At 44.4% G+C, this 25,523-nt stretch overlaps 1 protein-coding gene across 6 annotated transcripts in view; it reads left to right on the top strand.

Annotated features, from left to right (window-relative positions):
* Positions 1 to 25,523, top strand: part of EPB41L4A (erythrocyte membrane protein band 4.1 like 4A) — a 1,024,616-nt gene that overhangs the window by 315,873 nt on the left and 683,220 nt on the right. For all 6 annotated transcript variants that reach the window (XM_069625493.1, XM_069625495.1, XM_069625491.1 and 3 more), the window contains exons 4-5: positions 11,369 to 11,447; positions 18,087 to 18,184. In XM_069625493.1, the coding sequence (XP_069481594.1) occupies positions 11,369 to 11,447; positions 18,087 to 18,184 (177 nt within the window). The remainder of the gene's footprint in view (positions 1 to 11,368; positions 11,448 to 18,086; positions 18,185 to 25,523) is intronic.

Raw genomic sequence — 25,523 nt, 5'->3', positions numbered from 1 at the left:
TTCGCGGACAGTTCGGAACTGCATTTTCTACTGATCTAGCAACTTTCAACTTTAAAATTTCCCTTGCACAGCTCCAACACCTATTCCTACTCATCCATTAACAATCTAGTACACAATACATACTTTTAGCAAAACTGCTACTTATCTTAAAATGGCATCAGCTAAAGCCATCCCTCCTCCACAAGAGACACCACCACTGCTGTAATCAAAGAGCATGAGAAACACTGCCCCCTACCTTAGAAATAACACACGCGCAATATTTTCCCCTGTCCACCTGCCCCTCCATATTAGTGTTTGGTGCCTCTTCCCTCATTTCCGTCCCCACCTTTCGTTCTTAGCTCTCCTGCCAAAAAAAAAAAATACATCCAAAAACAACAAAAGAAATGTTGCTTTCGGAACCACCTTCCACAGTTAAAAAATAGAACTAAAAAAAAACGTATAGACTCCATCTACTTTATATTTCTCATTAAAGTACATAGACTCAATAAGATTTTCCAACTTTTCCATTTGCATTTTTTGTTATACTAGTGGCAATATTGGGGCATTCATCCTCCGTTCCAGGGACTGGAATGATGGATACCGGCCCAGCAGCCCAGGTTATCAGCCCAAGCGAAGCGAGGGTGGATAACAAGGTCTCTGGACCATTATCCCCCCATTCCAGCCCCTGAAATGGGGGATGAAGACCATTAGCAGCCTAGGTTCCCAAAGCGGGAACCTGTGGTACTAAAAAAGAGGATATTTCATCCTAGACCGGAAAATATAGGAAGGAAAGTCCTTTTCCAAGATGGCCACCATGTAAAGGCAAGGCGGGGGTTCCATACAGGGCCCCTCTTAGCTTTCCATGGCAGTCTGCAGAAGGCAAAAAAAACCCTGTGCCCACATTACCACGAGCACAATTTTCTTCCCTTTGAAATGTATCCTAATTTCGAATAACTTTACCACAAAGCCAGTCCCAGGTGGACATGGCCACTTTAATGCTATGTTTTGTCCCTTCTGGTCATGGCCAGTAGCCACATTGTCGGGATCATGACATTATACCATGACCCCGACATTTTGGCAACTGCCCATGGCTACAGCCTACCCCTCAGTCACTAAAGCTATACCGTAACATTTTTTAACTACATTATGACACTTGCCAAACAAGAAAACACTGCCACATTTGCAAAACCATGCTTTTCGATCATTGCCAATTAGCCTTATGCAAATGTGCTGGAAATCCACCCACGTTTTATTTTTTCAAAACTGTCAAAAGAATACACAAATGATTCATCATATAAGGTGTGCACAAAATCGCAAAAAAACTTTGTAAACTCATTCGAATTCACATCAGAAATATTCCACCCATCAGCATTACCCCTCACCTCCCCAAACATTATTTAATAAGTTTCACAAGTGCAACGCTCAGAAAATAATATTGTCCCGAGGGTTCGACCATGTATTTTTGTACATACATTGATCTATGGCAAACATTTCCAATGCACCTTCCCTCAATTTTCCTCTTTTAGAAACATACAAAATGAGACAGCAGGGCGCATCCATCTTGTGTTATTCTTATCCATTGCTGAATCTGCTGAAGGTAAACTACCCTGACATCACTAAATCATATGCTCCGCCCCTACCCTCACATAACCAACCCTACTGATACTCAACACCTTTCTCGCTGACGTTCCTCTTCAGCGTAGCCAAATGCGCCCATAATCACCTATGTGCCTTGACGCAGAACCCGAAAATGAACACACATCTACTAACAACATAGCACATCACAATTCGAAATATTAATCCGTCTTTAAAAGGAAACAATAACACTGTACAATTTGTAAAGTACTTTTATTTCACAATAAACTCTCCGAGGACATCAGACTATTCCCATATTCATTCAAATTGCAAATTTGTTTCTTTGCTCGTGATTGAAAATGTTAATCGTGAGGTACACGTGATTCTTTTCCCATACACAAAGTGTTCGTTTTCGATAAAGGAACCGCTTGGGTGGCACAGTGAATTCCAGGACGTCAGCATGAACTTGGGCCTAGACCACCATAAAAGATGTTATGTTACTCCTAATCGCTAGTGCAGTGTACGGACACATGGGCCCTGGGCGATCGTCCCACAAAACAGTCACGGTGATCCAGCCGTTGACGACTACGTGCATCTGGCAAATAAAAAATCCATCAGTTGGCATCTGGAATCCATGGCAATCGCAGTAAGGCAGCATGTAGCTATTTGGAAAACATAACAGAAAATAAGTATCAATACCCAACCTTTATTACAATACATTTATTGATTTCTTAAATTGGCATACAGTTTAAACTAACGATTAGCACACACAGCAAACAATCTAAAAAAAGACAAAAAGAAAGTGGAAACTGATACACAAATCGATATGGTCATACATGACATTTTAAAGAAATATTAGCGTTGAACCTGGGTGAATCTAGTGATAGTCTACTTAGATTCTGCACTCCCCATAACCACAAAAAAATTACAACCACACAGAAAGATAGTACTTCAGTTACATTGCCAATATTAATGTTCAGATAATAATAAATTGTCCAAACTGTACATCTACCAACAGCTTGAGATTCGAATTAGGACTCATCCTTACGATGTACGGTAAATTGGAAACTAATGACCCTTTATAGAGAGAGAGATAATGACAGGTAAAGAAATCAGTTTGTACAGTGATATGAGAAAACATATGATAAGCTCCAAATCAGATATCCTCTCGACCCTAAGGGGAAATGTAATTAAAGCACTTGCCAAAACTGAACTCGATATAGAAACTTTGGTTTCGAATCCACTGAAAGTCAAAAAAGAACTGGAAACTTTAGATTGGATAGAGACCATAGAAAAAGTAGGAAATGTTCCAGTAGCAAATCCATTCTTAAGGGGAGAAAAGAAACTTGGAAGTCTCTCAAAATATTTGATGAAGTCTCCAGATAGGAGACTTCGTTCAAATATTCTTAGATTGAGACTTAATCTAGTCTGTGTTGTGGGGAAGTGCTGGAGAAACTAAATCAGGGTCATATGGCCAAAAGACTGTGTTCGATCTGTGCAAATCCGGCCAAACAGACGCTAGAACATTTGCTAATGAACTGTGAAGGTTCATGGAAATACTGACTCTTATTCTTCAGAAATTTTGTCTGAAAAGAAAATGATATTATCTCTGAGTTTCTTTGGGACAGAATCATCTCAGGCTCAAACATCATGCTCACTGCTGCTGCAATCCAGGTATTAATAAACTGTGAAATAGACATTTAGAGTGATTGCGTGGTGAATAGGAAATTGGGATTAATGCGACCAGAGATCACTCAACATTAGTCAAAGGACAGGGGATCAAAATGGAACTAGTACCTCAGCCCTTCCCAATGAGCAATATCACTGGTTGGTACAACTGAATGATTAATCTGAGCTGGATTTATTTTATATTTAAATGTATCCAAACTGTTTTCTTGATTGTTATGGTATGTTTTGTAAAGACTCATCGAGTCATAAACAATTAAAAAATAAAAATAAAAGATAATAATAAATTAAAGCTCGTTCCGGTGTACAGTCGTCAAAAGCAAACTTGCATGATATTCACCGTCTCCATTCTCTTTGTGTAACTCAGACTGCAATGCTCAATGCGTTCGCACCAAAGAATCATCATGAACTGATTTTACATGCTCCTTACAAACTTTTGGAATGCATAACCTTATCAAATGTTCATTATTGCAAACCTCCTCCCCTGCATTCTTACTGAATATTCCCTTTCCCTCAAGGTCATAAAACAATTGACCCTTATAGCTTCAGTCCCATGCGTGGGCTTCCTTAGCTCACAACCAAAAAATAAAAGCTGGCGACCTTCACTCAGAATCCAAATACATTCTCACTTTGCAACAACATGGCTCAATGCATTCATGAGAACTGGTACTCGCATACACGTGTAGAGCCGCTGTTTCCATCAAACACTGCAGGTGGCTGCCTCAGATGCCAAACTCTAGGGGGCGCCAGTCTGACTCCAATATTATTTTAAATACATTGTAACGCATACACATTAGTCCTTCGCCTGTACTTTACGCACATTATATTGAGGAACACCTCCAAATGTACGGTATAACTTCCTTGACAAAAAAACACCACTTTTTTACTTCTTGCTGCCACATCCCATCCCGGCCTCATCAACCCTCACCTTCCGAGACAGTATTTGATAAGTTTAACAAGTGCAATGTTCTGTTTTTTTATATCTTTATATTTTTTATGTCTCCATTCTCTTTGTGTAACTCAGACTGCAATGCTCAATGCGTTCGCACCAAATAATCGTCATGAACTGATTTACATTGTTTTTTACAAACTTTTGGAATCGTCATGAACTGATTTTACATTGTTTTTGCGGCGATGTCCGCGGACATCAAAACACGGATCAAAGATGGTGGACGCATCGGAACAATCTGACGCACTTCACGCTCTTCACTATCCAATGAGCGGACGCATCACATGTCCGCAGACATGACGCGCCCGATTAGCCAATGGTTATCTTGTCCGCGGAGCGAACAGGGAAGTGTGACCGCGGAGCGGACATAGATATCACACATTTCTTTAGACCTACTTTTTGATCATTTAAAAAAAAAGTACTGGACGGATTTTCACCAAATTTGCAAAAGCATGCTTTCGGGACCAAACTGCTGTGCCTGCCGCAGACCAGCAGTTTGATCTGTAGCGGTGCACAAAATGTTTCCCCCATTCAGTCTATAGGAAAAAAAAAAAATGGGAACCATCCCCCCCTAATAACTTTGACCCTTGGACCAAACCTCACCAAACTTTGCAAAAAGATTCAGAGTGGGCCATATACTTCAGTTGCAAAGTTTGATGAGGATTCGTCTAGGGGGAGCAAATTTATAAGCCGCCCAAAAATTGCTCTTACTATGGGATTAGCAATTTAACCATAACTACACAGCCACTAACGTGGCCGTGTAATATATATATATATTAGTGTTTTACTCATCCTGCTGGACTTAATACGATTTATCTGGTGTCTACACGATTTTGCATGTGTGAACGACAGATTTTCATGGATAACTCGAAAATTAAAACACTTTTCAACATAAGATTTACTAACCAGATATCTAATTTATTAAACAATCACCTCCCCGAATCTCTGCTTTTTGACATTTTCTGGGGAGTTACTAATACATTTTAGGTTGTAACATTTGTTCCCAAGGCCACATTTTTATACGAGTTGCATCAAAAGGCCTATTCATAAGCTTTCCCATGATATCAGGATTATCTTTCTACGATGGCAAAATAATTACATATAATCTGTTTTAATGGCACATTAAGTTTCTCTTCCCCCACTCAACCTGAGTCATAGGCATTGCCTTTCTTTGTTGACTCAGGCTGGTGTACATCACTTGACATTCTTGTATAGTCTAAGGCTGGGATAATAGATGCTAAAGTTATCTTATCTCGCTGTCCAGATGGGTTTCTGGCATCATGCAACAATCTTGATATCAGGCCATCCCCCCAGGCAGCCCAGAGAGGGACCACATAAGTTCTGGGATTTTACAGAGTTCAACTCATTAATGTCAGACCTTCTGTTGACCCAGCCACACCAATGCATTCCTCTGTCATGCAGGAATACAGCTTAATCTCTGGCTCTGACACTTAAAAGTGAGGGTCTTTCAGATGGAGAGCCTGCCATATGATGGGGAAAGGTCACTGTTTTTAACTTTCAGGGGAAAAGTCTTTACACTCAAACAATTCTTCGGTGCTCTGAATAATGAAAAACTTGCTTTCCAATCTGTCACACTTGAGAGGGCTTTTTAATATCTCACATCATGCCTTCAATGTTCATATGTGTATCCTCATATGAACATTCATTGGACTCTGGCCATGGACATTGGATTTCCCATGTGTATATTGTTCTTAGCTGCAAAAGTGCTAATGTTCCACTTCACTTTATAATTACCTTTGAAAGGGTTTGGGCCAGAGAGTTTCACTGGTACACAGTTCCCTTCCTTCCAAGCTGCGGATATCTTTATTTTTCCATGCTGTTCTTTGTTGTGAAACGTGTCTTTCAATTTGTTTATACCATAGTCAAAAGGTAGGCTTATGATTTTAGCGCTTTGTCATTCACTTTGCACCGCCCATTTTGTACTCATTACTTTCAATGTAAAACAGCATTTTATTGTGGTTTTCAACTTGCAGAAGGCCCACATTTCCATGGCGTCTCTGCTTTATAAAAGGACACAGGGCTTTCATGTGTTGCAATTTGAAAATGAACTGCTGGGCTTTTTGTTCATCAGTCACAACTTGTCATGTATCTTGCTGCACAATTTGGACCTAACTTGGCCTTTCCGTTCAATTGACCCTGCTGCCATTAAACCCCACAGATACCCCTCCCTGCCCTTTTATCCTGGCTTCCTTCCTGTGAAAGACCAGGGAAGAGTGAGGTTTTTCTCTCTCTCAAGTCAAAATTCTTGGATGGAGGACGTCCTGCTCTTTTTCCTTCCTTTGGGAGTCGGCACTCTTGTCTCCACCTCCTTATTTTCAAGTTCCAGAGGTATGATAATGGATCCCCTCCCTCTCTTTTTTCCCTTGATTTGTTTCCAGGATGCCCGGGGTTCTCCCAGGACTCCACTTCTTCCATCCCCAGGGTGGAAGGAAGGATGTTAATAATTTTCTAAAGTGAGGAGTAAGAAGAATTGTTAAGTATTTTTGTTTAAAACTTCATTCCCTGAATAATATTACAAAGCATTTGAAAGAAAACATTGCATATCAATTAAAATACATTTATCTTCATTGTTCACATTTGCAAGACAATCTTTTTTTCCCCTTCTTCTCAGCATTTCCAATCAATATCATTTAAATTACTCACTTGTTATATATATTTTAGTTTCCATCTGAGGTTTTTGGTTTTACCTTTCATTCTTTCGCTGTTTCCTCCTCTTTAACTTCAGTGTGTTTATCAATCACTCGTAAAGCTTCTCTGGGATGACAGATTTTTAACTGTTTGATATGGACCCATATCTCTTCCATCTGTTCTTCTTTTGGGATGTGGGTCTTATAGGCAAGAGGTGAGATGTTATCCACAATCACAAAGACTGAAGACATTTCCGTTCCTTATTCTGATTTCTTTGAAAATTGTACAGATAAACATTGTCACCTATCTTGCACTCCTTCTTTGTGTTCTTTAGGTCGTAGTATGATTTCATTCCTTCAGCCGACTTCTCTACGTTGCAATGGACATAAGCAAAAGTGTGATGGAGGTGCTTCCTTAGATTCAGGAGTATTGGACATATTTATAAGCATCTGCTCCTGCGTTCTATAGAGCAGATGCTGAGGTAGCACCATTTAACGTTCAGTCATAAGCTCAACTGGGGACATTTTAGTCGCAGAAGATGGTGTAGACCTAATAGCCATCAGGACAACTGGTAATCAAATGTCCCAACAGGGTCCAGAGTCTGCCACAAACCTCTTTAGTATGCTTACAATTGTTTTGTTATATCTCTCAACCCCACCGCTCGACGACTGTCGGTAGGCAAAGTGGAGTTTGTATGTAAGGGGTGCCATAATTAGTGAAACACCCAATTTATAACAGTAAATATCTGTGACTGTGTGATGGTCCCAAACCTGGAGTTCCGAGACTGGTGAGTAGGAAAACAGTTGATGTAGTGTTGTTGGTTTAAGGCATAGTTTCCTGCTTCTTATCAGTCACAGACAGGGACCATTTTAAGAATGATGTTTTTCCAGGCAAAACTGACTAGGGACAAGAGATGGCAACATGGGGTGAGAAGGAAATTTTGGTTTGATAGAACGATTGTGTTGTGGAGAATAGTTAATGGGCAAAACTATCATGTTTGGAAACGTTGTTACAGTGGAACGCTTTGTCCCCAAGGGTATAGCCTTGTGAAGGTGAACTAGTCCTTGCTTTCAAGCATGTTAGAAGTCCACCATTTTTTATTTCAGAGCTGTGGTCTGTATATACCATTCTTTTACTTCGGGTATCAACCAGAGGAAATGGTGTTTGACATGTCCAATGAATGTGTTGTATTAAGTATGCTTAAGTGTGCCCTAGAAGGGGGGGTCTGAGGCACATTCCTAGATTGCTGTTGCAGTGTTCAGGGACCTGCCTTGCAACGTAGGAGTAAATGTCTTTGGAATGGGAGGGGCAATAGGGGACATCAGTATCAAATAGTCCAACATATGTCTCTACTAAGAGGATGTCACTTGAGGTGAGCGCGGGAGAAAGGTCGTGTGCAAAGAGTTCCTCACGAAAGAGCGAAGATGTTTGCACATATTTGTCACTGAAACTGTATTAGTGTCTAGGTCTATTCTGCCTATTCTAAGATGAGTATGCTTTTGGGTTGCAAAGACAGGGAGATGATCGGACTGCTTAACTTGTCCAAGAATGACTAGGCATATTCTTACATTTTATATTCTGGACATTAAACGGCCATGAAAATGGCCTGGCCCGTAACCCAACTCTAGTAATTTCCTTAATATAGTATGAACTCCCATGCCCCTGGTCCAATGCTATTTTACCTGGTATTTTGAAAAGTTTACACTTGTTTGAGCTATTTGCCTTGATGGTTGCATTGTGTAAGTAAACTGGGCCCCATTGGCGGTGCAGCGACTTGCGCTTGGGGTCGGATGTAGGAAGACTTTTGGCTAGGGTAAAGCCAACACACAGCAAACGCAACATCTTCCCATCAGCGCATGCGCAGTTTGAAAGATCCTCGAAGTTTTAGCTCTGCACTCAAATCTTCTGTCGATGGTGACTTTTAAAAAGACGCACTTATTGCAGAGCTACAAACGATGTTTGCCCTGCGGTGACGCCCATTCATATATTTGTGCTTAAAGTCTTGTAACCGTGACCTGCTGGATTGAAGACAGCTGGCAAAAGGCCTCTACGCGTGAGGTGTGTGAGGTGATGTTGTCCTACTTTCTGCTTCACTGCAGCAACCAGGCAGCAACATTCTGCAGTGCTGAAGAACAGCACATCAGGTTTCACGACCTTTTAAAAGCTGTGCCAGCAGAAACGTACACCTAACTAAAGTTAGGCGCGCTCAAAAGAGGGCAGTACATGTTGCCTGCAATGAGGTGTGCAGGATTCCTTTTTTGGCCATACTAGTATTTGTGTCAATCTGAGCAAATAGTTCTGATACATTCGAGTTTCCACAGTTGTTTATAGTGCGTTGCATAAATGACAGTGTAAAACTGAGGAACTGAGTCCTGCAAGGCCTGGCCGGTTTTTAGATTGCGTGAGGCACTCGTCTTGATTTCAGCAACGTTGCAGGTGTGCCTGGGTGTGCGCCACAGCTTATCGCAACTCTTAATTGCCAAGGAAGTTAGGGTCCCTATCGTATTAGAGTTTGTCCAGTTTCATTCTGTAAGAAAGCTTCCCCCAGGTTCTACTGAATTTCTTGATTACTACAGCATGCTGAATAGCACCCATGGATGTTACTTTACGGTGGGTATGGAAATGGATGCTGGATTGTATATGGTACTCACTTTTGGGCACAGGTGAGAAACACACACAGAAAGATGAAAGAACCAGGCATTAATAATTAGTAGACTAGAAACAAAGGACTTTATTCAGAGCTGCGTAGTTTTTCTTTATGAAATACAGCTGGATAAGGTTACCACCAGTGCAGCTGCTATTTCTGAAAAATCCTCTCAATTTAGAGATTAACACTGGCAGAGGTGGTATTTGAGGTATTTCAGAAATACCACCTCGGACAGTGGTATCATAAAAATGAACATTCATTTCAGCTATTTCCAGCTCCAGTGTAAAAGGTGGAGATGGACTATATGCAGTAGTGACTCATACCACTAATGCACATTTTATATGCGCAAAAGGGCCAATTCTGACCTTTTTATGCATTACATGGGTAAGGAGGGGAGAGGGCATTAGAAATGCCCACATTTTCACCCCTTTTCCATGGCCCTTTGTAAAACCCTTTTCACTGTGTTGCAAGGACGTTTCAACGAAATTGGTGCCAGTTTTGAATTTTTACCTCCACCCCTTAGGTGAGGTGCATGCAGGGCAAGGGGAGGGGATTGAGTTAAGGTGGAAGAGATGTGGCAAATGGGGAAACGGATGTCTGACACTTCATTGTAAGGAAGGGGAGGTGAAGGGCCATTGAGGATGTGGTGCAAGGGGAGGACAGCAGAGAGTGATGGGTAAGGCAAATAGGGTAAAAGAGCCAAAGGTGCAAATCTGGAAAGGTGAGTCAGCAGAGTGAGTGACTGTTGCTGAGATCTGTGCCTGACCTGCAAGCCACTGCGCTCAATTGTGGGACTGGCTCGACTGATCCTTTTTTCTGGCAAAGTGATGCATAATTGTTTTATGAACATATTTTTCAATAAAGACTTATCTTATATTTTGTCAGGTTGCGTTGTCATGTGACTTGGTGCTTTGAAAGCCAGATTTCACTAGCTTATATCTTGAATTGAACTTTGCAGAAAGTGTTTTGCTGTTTCTAATACTGAAGATGGAATAGGGGGAGTTGCAGTCTGCCCTGCTGCCTCAATTGTAAACTGTAGAACCAGGCAGCCAGAGATCGGACCCCTGCCTTCCACACTTCACACGTTACATGGTCCTGAGCAAATAACTTTTCATCACTGCATTACTGTCCTTATTTGTAGGGCAGTCTCACTCATATGGGTTTATAATCTATAGTGTAACTCCATAACAAATAATATTAACCATTTCTATATTGCGTACTGTTGGGGAGGCAGGATGCCAAGTGAGGGTCTAATGTTGGGTGTTAGACCGGGGGGGGGGGCAGGTATGGGATTTGGGGGGACAAGACATGTGTCTTTTGCCTTTCCAGCTTGTGGTTGGCCCTAAGAGGGAAGTAAACCCCCTGAATCAGCTATGCTCATCTCTACCAATGAATTCTCACGCTTCCCCATCTCTTTAAATTGGTCTTAAACTAACGATGAGATGGGGTGCAGTCGGAGGAGATGTAGCCTGCTGTCAAATAGCAAACTGGGACACAAGGAAACCTGGGCTCAAATCCCAGCTTTCCCATTTCACCAAACTTGATTATCCTGGTCAAATCAGGTGTCTACGTTATCTGGGAGAGCTTCACTGGGGCATCTGTCTCCAGGAAACCACAAACATAGCTGAAAGACATGTTGCATGAAAGAAAAGTAATGTCAGTATACCATATGTACCTGAGAATGCGTGGCGAGGGGAAAGGTTGGTATTGAGTAGAGTTGCTCAGAAAGTTGGTGCCACTACACCATGGGCCAGGAAATGATACTTGCCCTCTGGACCAAAAGCTGCCATTCCTCCCCAATTGGAAACGGTTGCAGTGCTTGAGTGAGAGTAAACGCTGAATCCCTGTGCAGGTACTGAGTGACGCTTGTTGTTTTTCTGCAGCCGGGCCGCCATTTACACTTTACTTCGGTGTCAAGTTCTATACAGAGGACCCGTGCAAGCTGAAAGAAGAAATAACAAGGTAACATATATATATATATTTATTAAAAAAACGTTGTGTAAAAACCCAATTTGTAACTAAGATATGCCCGGACACACTCTATCCAAGTTCACTGATTGCTAGTTACAACATTCCTACTAACACGTAAGGAAAATGTTGCAATAGTAGGACCCACAGGCAAACCGACAATAGGTATTGCAATGGAGCAAGCACCGCCTCTGTTCATGCGGCCCGCCTCAGGTTCCACCGCCTGCAAGCCGCTTTAGTGCAGGCTCGCCGGAAGCCGGGGGCAGCCGAGTGACCTCGCTGGCAGCATACTTACCTGTATTAGCACGCACACCGTGCCTTGCCTCATTTGCACTGTGCGTGACGGAGCCACTGCAGGCCTAGGGGTGCTCTCGGCTTCCTGACCTCCGAGAAGGAGGCGCCGCGCGGTAAAGTGCAAAGGGATATGACATAGTGCCTTGGGATACCCTTTCCCTGACTCTGATGTGGAGGTCAGCGGTGCAGTGAATGGCCTGGTGCAGAAGGGGTGTACATTACTGCGCCAAGGGCAGGGGAAGCCCCTCCTTGCACTTGACAGGTTTCTGTGATGTTTGATGCAGGTAATTTGTTGGATGTCCTCAGCAGACATGTTGGTCCATGCTGTTTACAGATTTCCCATATGTTAAATTTGGCTGTCTAACTGTGGAAATGATGGGGTACTGTGCTTTGTTGGATGTCCTTGACAGAGAACCCAGAACGGGGAGGGGCTGGGTGGTGTGGGGGAAGGGGAGGAGTCGTTGCTGTTTACATGTTTTTCATACCAGTTGGCCTTGTGGTGTGATACAGGTGATTTCTTCAATGCCATTAATACAGAACCGTGACGGATGGTTTTCATACAGTTACATCTGTAGGTGGCGCTTTATGAATTCAATTTCAAATATGGCTGTTTCCAGTTATTTAATAAGTTGTGAAAGTGCATCTTCCTCATGACCAGCTGAGTTGCATCGTTTCTGGGCTTGAGCAGAGATGAAATGTGCCTTCATATCAACTTCTGTAACTGCACCGCAACAAGAGGCAACAAGGGAGAACAGGGATGAAATAGTGCCCCACCCTAATGTAGCAGACAGGTCACCTGGGTCTCAGTTTTTGGTGTTTTTTGATTAGCCTTGTAACATCATCTGTCTGGTATTTTAACACAGTTTAGTAACAATACTGTTTTTTTGACTAAAGTGTCAATTTTGCATAACTCAGGAAACAATACATTTGAAATTAAATATTTTGACGAAAAGAAATAATTGTTTAACATGAAAAAATTGAAAACATTAAAATAATCACAGGTAGTTGAATGAACGGTGGCGTGACAAATATACATGGAAAACTGACTGAGGTATAATGAGCCTGGTTTACAAAAGTGTCTTGCAATGGGAAAATCCTGCAATGAATAGCCAGTACTGTGATTGGAGGAAGCAGCAACAACTGGCCTGGCCCCCAGCAAGCCGGACGGCACAGCCGGGCCGCTTCGCGAGGTCAATTTGTAAGGCCAAATACACTGTCAGCCGCTTCATTAGAGCAGCAGCAGCACACCACGAGACACCCCCTTCTACCCCCATCATGGAGATGACATAGAAATCACTATGGAGGCAGACGCTTCCAAGATGGCCGCCGGATCTACTTCCAGCAAACTGAGACATCCTGCAATGAATAGCCAGCACTGTGATTGGAGGAAGCAGCACCGACTGGCCTGGCACCCAGCGGGCCGGATGGCACAGCCGGCAACTTCGCAAGACTGATTTTTATTGACAAACACACTCTCAGCCGCTCTCTGCCGCATGATGAAGCATGGCACCACCAGCTCTGATTACTATGCTTCTACACAAAGTAAGCATGCATGGGAACCTCCCGCTAATGCCACCACATCTAATCTTGTGTAACAGCCCTTGATGCCATGTTCGCACCCTATTGTCAGCTCTACCTCATCGCTGTATGGTTCCCTACTTGTTACCCCCTTGGAAAAACTAAATATTTGTCCCAGAGTCGTTCTGAGCTCACGTGACCGGCAAAACAACATTCTCCTAACTATGCCCCTATCCATGGCCGATAATACTCTGGTATCGCCACAACTCGCCTGCATTCCGTATGCCACTGTAATGCCAGCATCGGCGCACGCGGCAAGCCTGCTGGCTTCCTGAGCCCCATCTGCCTCTCTAATTGCTCCCAACATATGTGTAGCACCAATGGCCCCAAAGGACTCACCCGCACTCTGTATGCCGCTGTAATGCCGGAATCGGAGCACGCGGTGAACCCGAAGGATTCCGCAGCCCCATCTGCCTCACTTCCAACCTTGGCAGGGCTCACCTGCGCTGGACCCGCCTCCCGCAAGCCCCCCCATCCATCCCAACAGGCAGACTACCTCTCCTCACCCTGTCCTAAAATACATCACTCGCCAGCATGACAAATATGCAGGCCACTCTCCCACATGTAACTACCAACTCTGCAGCAAGGCACCCACCAAGATACCACGGCCCACCCTCATGACCCTCACCTGCAATGCTGCCACCAATACTGCTGTGGAAAGAAATAAGTGAGACCGCAGCACAACCCACCATATTCACACATCCTATGCCCAACCATGCCCCATTAGGAATTCCAGGCTTGCTGACTGCGCACACATAACCAAGCAGGCAATGTTCCAACAGCAGGCTCCCATATATCCTCCAACCCAGCATCACCCAACACCTTTGCATAATGGCTCCACCACTGCATCACTGGTGCCATCTGTGCCACTGAAGCCACCAGCACAACACAAGCCCACAGCAAATCTCCATAAAGACACCCAAAACACTCCCACTCATACCAAGGGTGCCTTGATCAATGCTAGATCCCTCCCTGCCCATGCACTTGACATCCATGACCTCATCACCACCCTTGAGCTTCACAGTTTAGCCATCACTGAATCATGGCTGCATGCAGACTCAGGCCCGGCCCTGCCCCTTGCCATCCCCCCAGGATTTACTATCCTGAGAACAGATATACAAGACTCCAAAGGAGGGGGTGTTGCACTGATTTACAAAGACTCCCTTAAAACCAGACAATGCACGTCCAAAATGGATGGGAACTGCGAACTGCTATCCGCTATACTCACCATCTCCCATACCAGCACTATCCTACTCAATATTCTCTACAGAATTCAGGTTCCCCTGGACCAGCTGACACATTTGAGGAAGACCTCTTACAGGTACTCAATGCCAACCTTAACCCACTTCTAAAATCCTCCTCCTGGCTGACCTGAACCTAGGCTTAAATGACCCCACTGACCACAATGCCACATCCCTAGCAAACTCTCTAAGTGCCCTGGGCTTCACTCACTGCTTCAATGCCCTCACTCATGTCAAAGGCTGCACCCTCGGCTGGCTACCAGACCTCAACTGCGAGCTAGTCATCAACTCTATCTCCCGTGCCCCTGGTCTGACCACCATGTTGTGGCATTCACCATCCCACAGCCCCCGGACAACACCCAGGCCAACCCCCCCAGCCTCCCACATGGGCTCAGAGTTCACACAAAATTACCAAGGATAGCATCACACCATTGCTGTCGGACCTCCAACCCATCCACCTCCTCCACTTGGCCAACGACCCAGCTGCACTGGCGGACATCTACCTAAAAACACTAGCAACAGCTATGGACATAGTCGCCCAACTAGTAATCTTCAAAGCCAAAGCTTTGACCCACATCAACACATGGATCTCCAGCAACCTACAAGAACTGAGAGCCAAGAAACACTAGGCAGAAACATCCTGGAAACAACCCACCTCTGAATCTCACAAAGCCCTGTTCAAGTCGTCTGCCAAGCCATACAAATTATCCATCATTAAGGTCAGCGCAACCTCTTACAACCACAGAATTGCCAATACCAACTCTAAAGAGCTTTTTACCATCCTCACGGAGCTGGAATCCCCTGCCCCACCACCCCCATGCATCACCAAAGATGAAATCTAGTGTATAAACATCCAAAAGGCCCTACTCAACAAAATCACCACCCTACAGGAGAAAATCCTCACCAAACAATCCATAATCACAATCCCTCTGCAATCCCCCCTACTGCCGACCCCCCGCCCCCATCCCCCACCCACTTGCCACATTCCAATTTCACCAAGTTTCAGAAACAGAGGTGACTTCCATCCTCAAGAGCCTCAAGTCTTCAAAATCCAACAGGGACACCTGGTCAGCCCCCATCATAAAGGACTGTGCGGAAGCTCTCATTCCCCTTATCACCAGTTTCATCAACACCTCCTTTGCCTCAAGCCTCGCTCCTGCCTCCCTGAAGGAGGCCTGGGTTCTCCCACTGATAAAGAATCCTACGCTAGACCCAGCAATCCCAAGTAACTACTGGCTCATCACCACAGTTCCCTTCTTGCTAAAAATCCTAGACAGGGCTGCCTACACCCAAATTCAACAATATCTGTAAAGCAGCCGCATCCTAGGTCTATGCCAATCATGATCGCAAACAGGCCACGAAACAGAACCAGCCCTATTAGACCTAAAAAATCATCCAGATGAAATCGGGGATGAAGGCTCCTCCTCCTATTAGACCTTTCTGCTGCCTTTGACCTGGTAGATCTCAGAACTCTCTGCCATCACCTCACATCAGCAGCTAACTTCTCACTGGAAGCCACATCCCGGGTCGCCTCGTTTCTGGCTGGTAGATCAATTAGAGTTTTCTCTGAAGTTGCCTGTGCCCCACCATCCCCCATATCATGCCCCAAGGATCCTGTGTATTCCCCACCCTCTACAACATTTTCACCAAGCCCCTCTGTGATATCCTGTACTCCATCAGTATCTCCTGTACAAATTATGCTGATGATACTCAAATTCGCCTACCACTCACCGGCAACCAAACTGAAGACTCTAACACCCTCAACAGAATCTACCTACCGGTCCAAGCCTGGATGTCAGCTAACAGCCCCTGCCTCGATGACGAGAAGACAGAGATCCTGCTCGTTGGGCCCACACCAGTAATATACAATCTTGACCCCCAATATGCCAATTACAGCACTTACGGGTTTCAGATACCTGTCTCAACATCAGTGAAAACATTAGGGGTGTACTTTGACTCTACATTCTCCCTGGCACAACAGGGCAACGCCATCGCAACGTCAGCAGACTACACAACTAATTTAATTAATGCAGCCAGACCATTCCTAAACCCAAACAGCTGCCTCACTGTTGTAAGAGCCATTATTGGGGCCAGTCTAGATTGCTATGATGCCCTCTTCTCAGGATGGTTGGCGCACAACATCCACAAGCTCCAAGTGATACAAAACAATGCTATCTGAGCGGCTCTCAACAGTCCCAAAAGAGAGCACATAACTGAGGCCAGAAGGAACATTTATTGGTTGCCAGTCAAGGGAAGAATTATCTTTAAAACTATATCACCCACAAATGCATATCTAACTCCGCCCCACCATATCTTTCTCAAAGATTTGTGAAAAGCCCAGTCCACCAGACCTGTCAGAAGGACATACACCCACAGGCTGGTCCTACCCAAATATAAAAGGGTAAAAAGTGAGGGTGCAAGTTTCCCATCAGTGGCAGCTAACCAATGGAACTCCCAACCACCACACCTAAGAGAAGAACCTTCCTACTGGACCTTCAGGAAGGCACGAAAAACCTAGCTGTTTGACTAAGCATCCAGACTTTAACTTGGCTTCCTCACCCTAGCCATCCGCACCTGACTTTTGACCATATTTGAGTGTAATTGGTTGTAACAGTGATGTGATGCCTGAGGGTTTTGTGCGCTTAATAAATGTACAAATAAATAAATAAAATCCCATTGACAAATGGTTTTGCAATCAGGCCTAATGTATTGGCTTAGCGCTTCCAAAACACACACAGAGCTGGTGTTCTTCATGAATTGTTAATCCTCAAGAATACCCACGGAGTGCAGGGTTGAGCTTTTTACTTCCTCTGCCAATAGGAAGCTCGTGCGTGTATGTGTGTGCACCTGTTACATACACATATGAAGCAGATACTTTGTTGTAGGAAGTAAAGGTGTTGCTTTATGTAATGACAATCTGTCTATAAAGCAGCCATTTAATCTGGAATCACATCCACGTGCCCCAGTAATGTGATTTTAGTCATTAAGCAAACCATTTCCATGGTATGGTGAGTAGATCAAATGGAGAAAGCATGGACTGCACTGCACAAATCACACCGTCCACAGGGCATCTGGCCCTGCTGCCTTGGGACCAGAGCTTTCACTCAAGCATTAAGGCCCTGGAGCAAAGCACAAGGCCAGTATTTCAGGGTGGAACTTACCACTCACACACGCCCACATGTTCGCTTCGGTGCAGATACAGTGCATGTGTGCCCAGGCTCCAAGCGCCTGTTTCCAAAGTTAAGGTTAACTGCCAGAGCTTTACATGGGCTCCCCCAGTGACATTCATTGTAAAGGCATGCTTTTGTGCTGTGACATTTGTGATGTAGTTAAAATCAGTGTGTTTGTTAACACCAGTGACGAGAGTGGCATCCTGCTCCTTTCTGCTTTTGTTTATGATGACGACAATCTCTCTAAAACAATGTAGAGGAAGAAGGAGCGTATGGCAACCCATCAAAGCGCCTGTTCTGATAAATCTGTATTTGATGATGTTGAATCCGGTTTCTTTTTTCTTCCTTAGGTATCAGTTTTTTCTGCAGGTGAAGCAGGATGTCCTGCAAGGTCGCATGCCCTGCCCTGTCAATATCGCCGCTCAGCTCGGAGCATATGCCGTTCAGTGTAAGTGTACCTTTCCACCTTCCCATGCTGCCCCCTTCTCCAGGGCCAGACCCTAGTGTCGCCCGCAGCCGGCTTCCGGTGCGAACCATCTAAGTCCAAGAATATTACCTAGAACTAATGTTGCACATATTTAAATGTGTTTGCTAAGCACAGCATTCCCTCCTAAGGGGATGCATTGACCTTCCTACTTAATGGGATATATACAAAGTATTATTATTATAAAGGAAGGTTAGTTGTGAAATTCGTTGGCCAGGAAGAACATGTATGGTTAAAGTCCTGAAAAAATGGACCTAACCTGAGATCAAAATACAAACATATCAAAACAATTGTATTACTCAAACATCTGTCATAGCCTGTATAAGCAAACATTCGGTAACAGTGCCACAATGCCTCTGGGCAGCTGGGCGTTTTATATATCCAAATAAATAAATAAAATAAATAAATTAAGCGTTCATCATAAAAAATCTTAAGAGGATTTAAAACACAAACATCAATACTTCACTTACAAAAATATACATATACATAAAATGACTCTATTCTAATAACAAATTCCAATTCCAAAGTAGTAAAACATGGCAGAGCTACTACTAATGTTTTAGGTCTGCTCTATACATTTCTTCCAAACACTACATACACACGTTTCTGTCCTGTTGGCCCAGAAGCTACCGGACATTCATCAGGGGCTGTACTTATAGTGTTATATGTAGAAGATGAACTTGGAACAAGTTATAGTCTCTTAGTGTCCACAAAGTCTTCCTGGATAATTCCTAGATAGAATTAGAGGAACATATCTTAGTTTCTAAACTATTCTAGAACCATCTTATACATTAACTTACACACATAGTTATATATCTCTATTAGGGGTGCACCTGGAATTGTTTTCTATGGTTACCATCTGCTTTCAGTACTATCCACCATTACTCAACGTGCCGTGATACTTCTCACCGTTGCTACTCTGTAATAATGAAACACACACCACCATACCTGTGGTTCGTCAAAACTCACAGCTACATGCTATTTGCAATGTTTCATTAATTTTCATTTTACCTATACTTCTTGTGTAGAAGGTGGTAAGCTAGCTTCTAGGTTCTGAGTAAATCTCACTGAAACTCTGTCTTCCTATATTTCTTTGAATGTTATGGCAGTCATCTATTAGCTATTCTCGAACAACAACATTAATATAGAAGATTGTACCAGGATTCTTGTAACAGACTACAACCTGAACAAACTGGAAAAACTGGAAAGGAAACCCCTCACATTGTGGAGGACTTACTTGATTTACTGTTGTGGTTACTCGAAACTTACGTTTTCTTAGGCACTGTCATCACGGAATTGTTTTTCAGCAGAATGTGAGCAGACAAATACTCCTATAAATATATATACAGAGGCAATTACTATGCCCAAAGTATACACTGTGTCTATAATGCATCTTGGCTAGAAACATAATCACGCATGCTTATTTCTTGGAATAGGACAGCATAGATTGCTGCATCTTTTAACTCGCTGAAAATTACAGGCACTGCAAATTCAAAATTGCCACCAATAAGTACAATGCGTGCCACATGATTATGTCATCACATGGCTCCGCTGTGTGTCGCCATGATGCTAGCCTAAAAGTAAACAATTACTCAGGGAAAAGCCTGTGAGTTTGCTGAAGATACATACAAGGGTAAAAAGTATAATACATGTGTAAAGGCAGGCCTATTGAAGTTTGTCATTAAGAACTCAGGATTCTAATAATTCTACAGTGTAATGCATTAGAAAAATATCCTACAGTGTAATGGATTTTAAAGGTATCCTACAGTGTAATGCATTAGAATAATATCAAGGCGGACTGCCTAATGTCCTGTGAATGCCAATTTGCAATGGCCTAGCCTCACCAGTGCCCGCAGTCTACAAGCTACTGTCACCTCGGTCCACGCATTTCACTAGGTCAATATTATAACAAGGAATGTGTATTACAGACATGTGTGTATGATGACAAACAGGATTTACTCAAATACATTCAAGATACCCTGTATAATTGGTAGATGGAATCTAAACCCCCTTGTTGATCTCCTGGTATACATCAAAGGCATTTCATCCATTGCTGCATGTAAGGAAGGCATGGTATCAACAGCAGACACAGACACAATAGATGAATTTTCAAAAACCTTTCTTTTGGTATTTTGTTTGGGTTGATAGAATTCTTAACTGGCCCTAACTCTAGAATGGGAGTAATCTCGACCATTAAACAAATAACAAACACGTCCAAGTCAGTCTAGTAAAAATAAAAAGGCCTATACTAAAAAAAATAAACTAACCTTGCCCTCCTTCTCAAATGACAACTTTGTTAAGGGGATACAAAAGGAAAAATAATGTCTTAAAAGAAATGTCAGAATGGCTAAACCTTCCAACCATCACCTCTTTGTTTTTGCTTTGTCACCCCGAGTGGGACGGATATGCCGGACGTGGGTCTCGTGCCTGCTGGGCCTAGAGACCCAAGCTACTCCTCACTGATGAGGCCCAACAAGGCCGAAACATGTTTGGGAATGCTTGTGGTCTCGTGCAGAAGGGATGTGACCTAGCAGTTCGGGCTGGACTGCCCCTTTGGGGTGGGACCAAGCCTGATTTGCATATGGTCTTTCCCCTTCTGTAATGGCTTGGCAAGTGAAGAACGATGGTCTGGAGGGTTGCCCAGAGCAATGCCAGTGGTTAAGATTCAGTCTAAACCTTCCAGCCATCACCTCTTTGTTTTTTCTTTGTCACCCCGAGTGGGACAGATATGCCCAGATGTGGGTCCCGTGCCTGCTGGGCCTAAAGACCCAAGCTACTCCTCACTGATGAGGCCCAACAAGGCCAAAACATGTTTGGGAATGCTTGTGGTCTCGTGCAGAAGGGATGTGACCTAGCAGTTTGGGCTGGACTTTTGGGGTGGGACCAAGCCTCATTTGCGTTTGGTCTTTCCCTTCTGTAATGGCTTTGCAGGCGAAGAACGATGGTCTGGAGGGTTGCCCAGAGCAATGCCAGTGGTTAGGATTCAGTCTAAACCTTCCAGCTATAACCTCTTTGTTTTTGCTTTGTCACCCCGAGTGGGACAGATATGCCCAGACGTGGGTCCCGTGCCTGCTGTGCCTAGAGACCCAAGCTACTCCTCACTGATGAGGCCCAACAAGGCCGAAACATGTTTGGGAATGCTTGTGGTCTCGTGCAGAAGGGATGTGACCTAGCAGTTCGGGCTGGACTGCCCCTTTTGGGGTTGGACCAAGCCTGATTTGCATATGGTCTTTCCCCTTCTGTAATGACTTGGCAGGCGAAGAACAATGGTCTGGAGGGTTGCCCAGAGCAATGGCAGGGGTTAAGATTCAGTCTAAACCTTCCAGCCATCACCTCTTTGTTTTTGCTTTGTCACCCCGTGTGGGACGGATATGCACAGACGTGGGTCCCGTGCCTGCTGGGCCTAGAGACCCAAGCTACTCCTCAATGATGAGGCCCAACAAGGCCGAAACATGTTTGGGAATGCTTGTGGTCTCATGCAGAAGGGATGTGACCTAGCAGTTCGGGCTAGACTGCCCCTTTTGGGGTGTGACCAAGCCCGATTTGCATATGGTCTTTCCCCTTCTGTAATGACTTGGCAGGTGAAGAACGATGGTCTGGAGGGTTGCCCAGAGCAATGCCAGTGGTTAAGATTCAGTCTAAACCTTCCAGCCATCACCTCTTTGTTTTTGAGAATGGCTTAGGTGGCAGCTGCCTTCACCACGTTCAGCAGCACAGGGTCTCGAGATAGGTGGATGGCACAGTTCTATCAGTCTTGCACACTTTGGCTTACTGGTACAATTCAACAGTTCAGGCTTGGGCTTCAAACTTTTTGGCAGTTCAGTCAGTTGTTTAGGATTCATCTGCATTGCCACAAATACAGTTTTACTCTTGACTTTTACTTTGCCACAATTCAACTCAGGCTTCCCTCTGCCGGGCTCGAGCCTGCCTCTCTTGTCACAATTACCTTTTCACTTTCTCACAGTTCCACACAAGCTTCCCTCCGCCGGGCTTCAGCCTGACTTTCTCTTTGTGGGGATTCCCTTCCCCACTGCCCTTCACACTTAACTTTCACTCTACCACAGGTCAGCACAGGTTTCCCTCTGCTGGGCTTGAGCCTGCCTTTCTCTTTGTGGGGGATCCCTTCCCCATGTTTTGTCTTTGTCTCCTTTTAGTGTCGAAGACTTTCGAAACTGCAAGGATTTTACATAGACCCCTGCATGACCACTTCAACCTCTCTTTAAATAATTCAACAATCTTCATCACTTTCCAACACCAATGCTTCTTGGTACATGGAGTTTCTTATTCTCTTTACTTTTGCCCTCTTGGCATCTTTCAAAGTTCATGTGTTTTGCCCTCTTGGCGTATTCAGCGTTCACATACTTTGCTTTTCACTTATTCAACTTTTGTTCAGGATCGCAGTTACTTTCTTGCCCTCGGTTCCCGTTTTAATATACTTCAACTCAGAACATTTCACAGAGACTTTCGACTGTGCGATTCTGCCTCGCAGGACCACTCTGTTACTTTGTATACTTTCCCCACAGTTCAACAATTGTCCTTTCCATTACAAGTTCTATCGGCACACGCGCAAACTTCAACTTTGGGTTACAGTTACTTTTCCATTTAACACAAACTGGGCTTTTGTTCCCTTCGATAACTCACTCGTCGTGTTAATTAGGCTTCTTTCTTCAACACGCTTTCTCCAACTCGGTCAAGGCTATTCCCAATGCCTCCTCTGCTCCTCCACAACTCGGTCATTCACCCGGTAGGGTAGCGGTCCTCTTTGAATCAACTTGAAGGTTTCTCCTTTCCGCTCACTCGGTTTCACTCATGGAATGCTTACTGCTTCCCGAAAGTGTGGAAGTCTTGCCTGGCTCTCTCTCGTTCTTCGCAACTGCAGATCAGCCCTTTGGCCTTCCAACTGCCATAGCCCGGTTCACATCAGCCCCGAATGAGCTGCTCTTTCTCGTACCCATCCTCGCTCACCCTTTGCCTGTGCGTGCTACCTTTTATCCTGAAACGGAGTGTTAACAAGTGGCAGATGTGTGTAATTAGGATTAACTGCCTTACTCTGCCTGGTCTCATTAAAGGGACAGACGCATTGCAAGTCAGTAGAAGTCATCTTCCTGGCCTCATTCCTCATCTTCCTCAGCTCAATAGTATTGTCAATGTGAAGTGGGGAGGAATTTTGGGAGTTGTAGTTTCCCATAAAATGAGCAGGGATTGGGGTTAGATGGTTTGTGGAAGAAGGGGGACACCATGTCTCACCATCAGGTGCTTCTCCCCCACTGCCTGAGAACCCCTTACCCAGGTGATCCTCCCTCGATTGTCCACTCCCAGGGTCGGGATCCAAAAGTGATGGCCCTTCCCTGGCCACCCGAGTACGGGATCCCCGGGGACTAGGTTGTGAAACACCCTCTAATTTTTCACACTCTTCCAAATAAGGATACAAACATCTGAATTTAGAGGTCAAATCTCTGTGTTTGTAGTACATATACACATCTCTGTTGTAATACAAGTAGGGCTACTAATGAACCAGACACTCAGGGCAAAAGAGGAGGGGGATCCAAACGTACTTAGTAAACTAGACAAAGACGCCCTTTTTTATGCCGGGGCAACAATCAGCAACAGTGGGACACAGACAAGATGCGGACACGCAGTTACCAAGCGTGGTAGTGAATCTCTTCTCATATCCCTTATCTTGGACTGAGGAAGGGATTTTGAATAAAGGCCTTAACTTTGTAATTTCCCAAAAACATAATCCTTTTGATTTTCATGTAGAATGACAACAATGTATGCGTAAAGTACATTTCAAGGAATTTTTTAATGACCAGACCCAGTATGAGTCCAATAACTGTAGTGGACTACGCAATCCTTCTACTTTCAACCCTCCTACACAATCCCACACGACAGAATCTATTGTATTTCAGAGGAAGGTACTCGAAGACATGGAGAAAGAGACTGGAGCTAGAGGGAGCGCCCACTCATTCCCACCTGAGTAAAAAGTTACTGAAAATCCTCCAAGATCTTGGTAGCAATAAGGATCTAGTAATACGGCATGCTGGCAAGGGGGGGGACAATTGTAGTCCTTAATAGAACTGACTAACTTAAAAAGAATGTGAGACATTATTATCAGATTGTAACAGCAGCCGAAGGTTGGAAACGGATCCTAGCGACCATCTCTCTGGCTTCACTAAAGCTAAAGTGGGGAGAGCACCAGAGATTGATATGACAAGCAAACAAAACGCGAAGTATTTCTTAAAAGAGAATGGCTGAATGTCTGTCTTTTCTCCAGCATAGGGTCTGGTGTGGATTCACATGCTCATGAATATTCCCCGTCGTCAGCCAGGAATCCTTGGTAAGAAAAGAAAAGCAGTATTGCTTTAAAAGCTTGAATACAGCCTTTCGCCTGATATCCAATCACTGTAGATCGGCCATACTGCACCCATCCAATGACGGCCGTCTCCCTGAGTCACGCCCCCGGCAGGCATCTTCAGATTTTTACTGCACGTTTCGGTGCAGGGAGTCCTCGAGTTTTGCTCTTTTAGCTTTTTGCAATGAATCTTAGTTTTTTCGACTGAAAATAATCTGATTTTTGAAATTTCGAAGACTGCTGACTACTAGCCAGCTCCGGTAATGGGGCTCCATTGCTGGTGATGTTTCGACATCTGCACTACATATCAATGTGGAAAGGTTTACCGAAGCTGCTTCACGCCACACTGTGTCGGAGGAAGGCAGGAGGAGTATCTTCAGGCTCTGCTCCCGGTGTGGCTTGTAAAACATCTACGTGGAAGACAAGCACATGAAATGTCTCTACTGCCTGTATCCCAATCACGAAGAGGACCGATTCGACATCTGCTGAAGTTTTACGGACAAAACCAAGAGGGGCAACTACCGACGGTTGGTGGTGTAGTTGAAGGAGGACGGGGCCAATGGCCTGGCCTCCGGGCATGCTCAGGCGAAGCCCAGATCGGGTCGCACACCAGAGTGCTCTCCACCTAGTAAGAGGTCCAGATCGGCCGAGGAGGTACCTCCGGAGGGCACCAACAAGGCCAAGCACCAGGCAGTTGGTCCGGCTTGAGATGCCACTGGTGCAGGCCCTAGTACTGGGCACAGTTGCAGACCACTGTCAACAGTTGCTTTGTCATCGGCTGCAGTGGGCTCATATTTGTCAATGGCTGCTCTGTCAAAGGTGGCCTCGTCGACGGCCACCTCGTCGCGACTGCCTCATTGACGTCCACCTCGTTGACAACCGCCTCGTCGACGGCCTTCTCGACGATGAGCAAGGTACAGTCGCTGTCAAAACCTGCATCAAGGGTTTCAC

This window comes from Ambystoma mexicanum, chromosome 6p (assembly GCF_040938575.1).
Source record: "Ambystoma mexicanum isolate Mex_15411 chromosome 6p, UKY_AmexF1_1, whole genome shotgun sequence".
In the NCBI taxonomy this organism is placed as follows: Eukaryota; Metazoa; Chordata; class Amphibia; order Caudata; family Ambystomatidae; genus Ambystoma; species Ambystoma mexicanum.
Note: the sequence above shows the minus strand (reverse complement) of the source record. Positions and strands in the feature narration are given on the sequence as shown.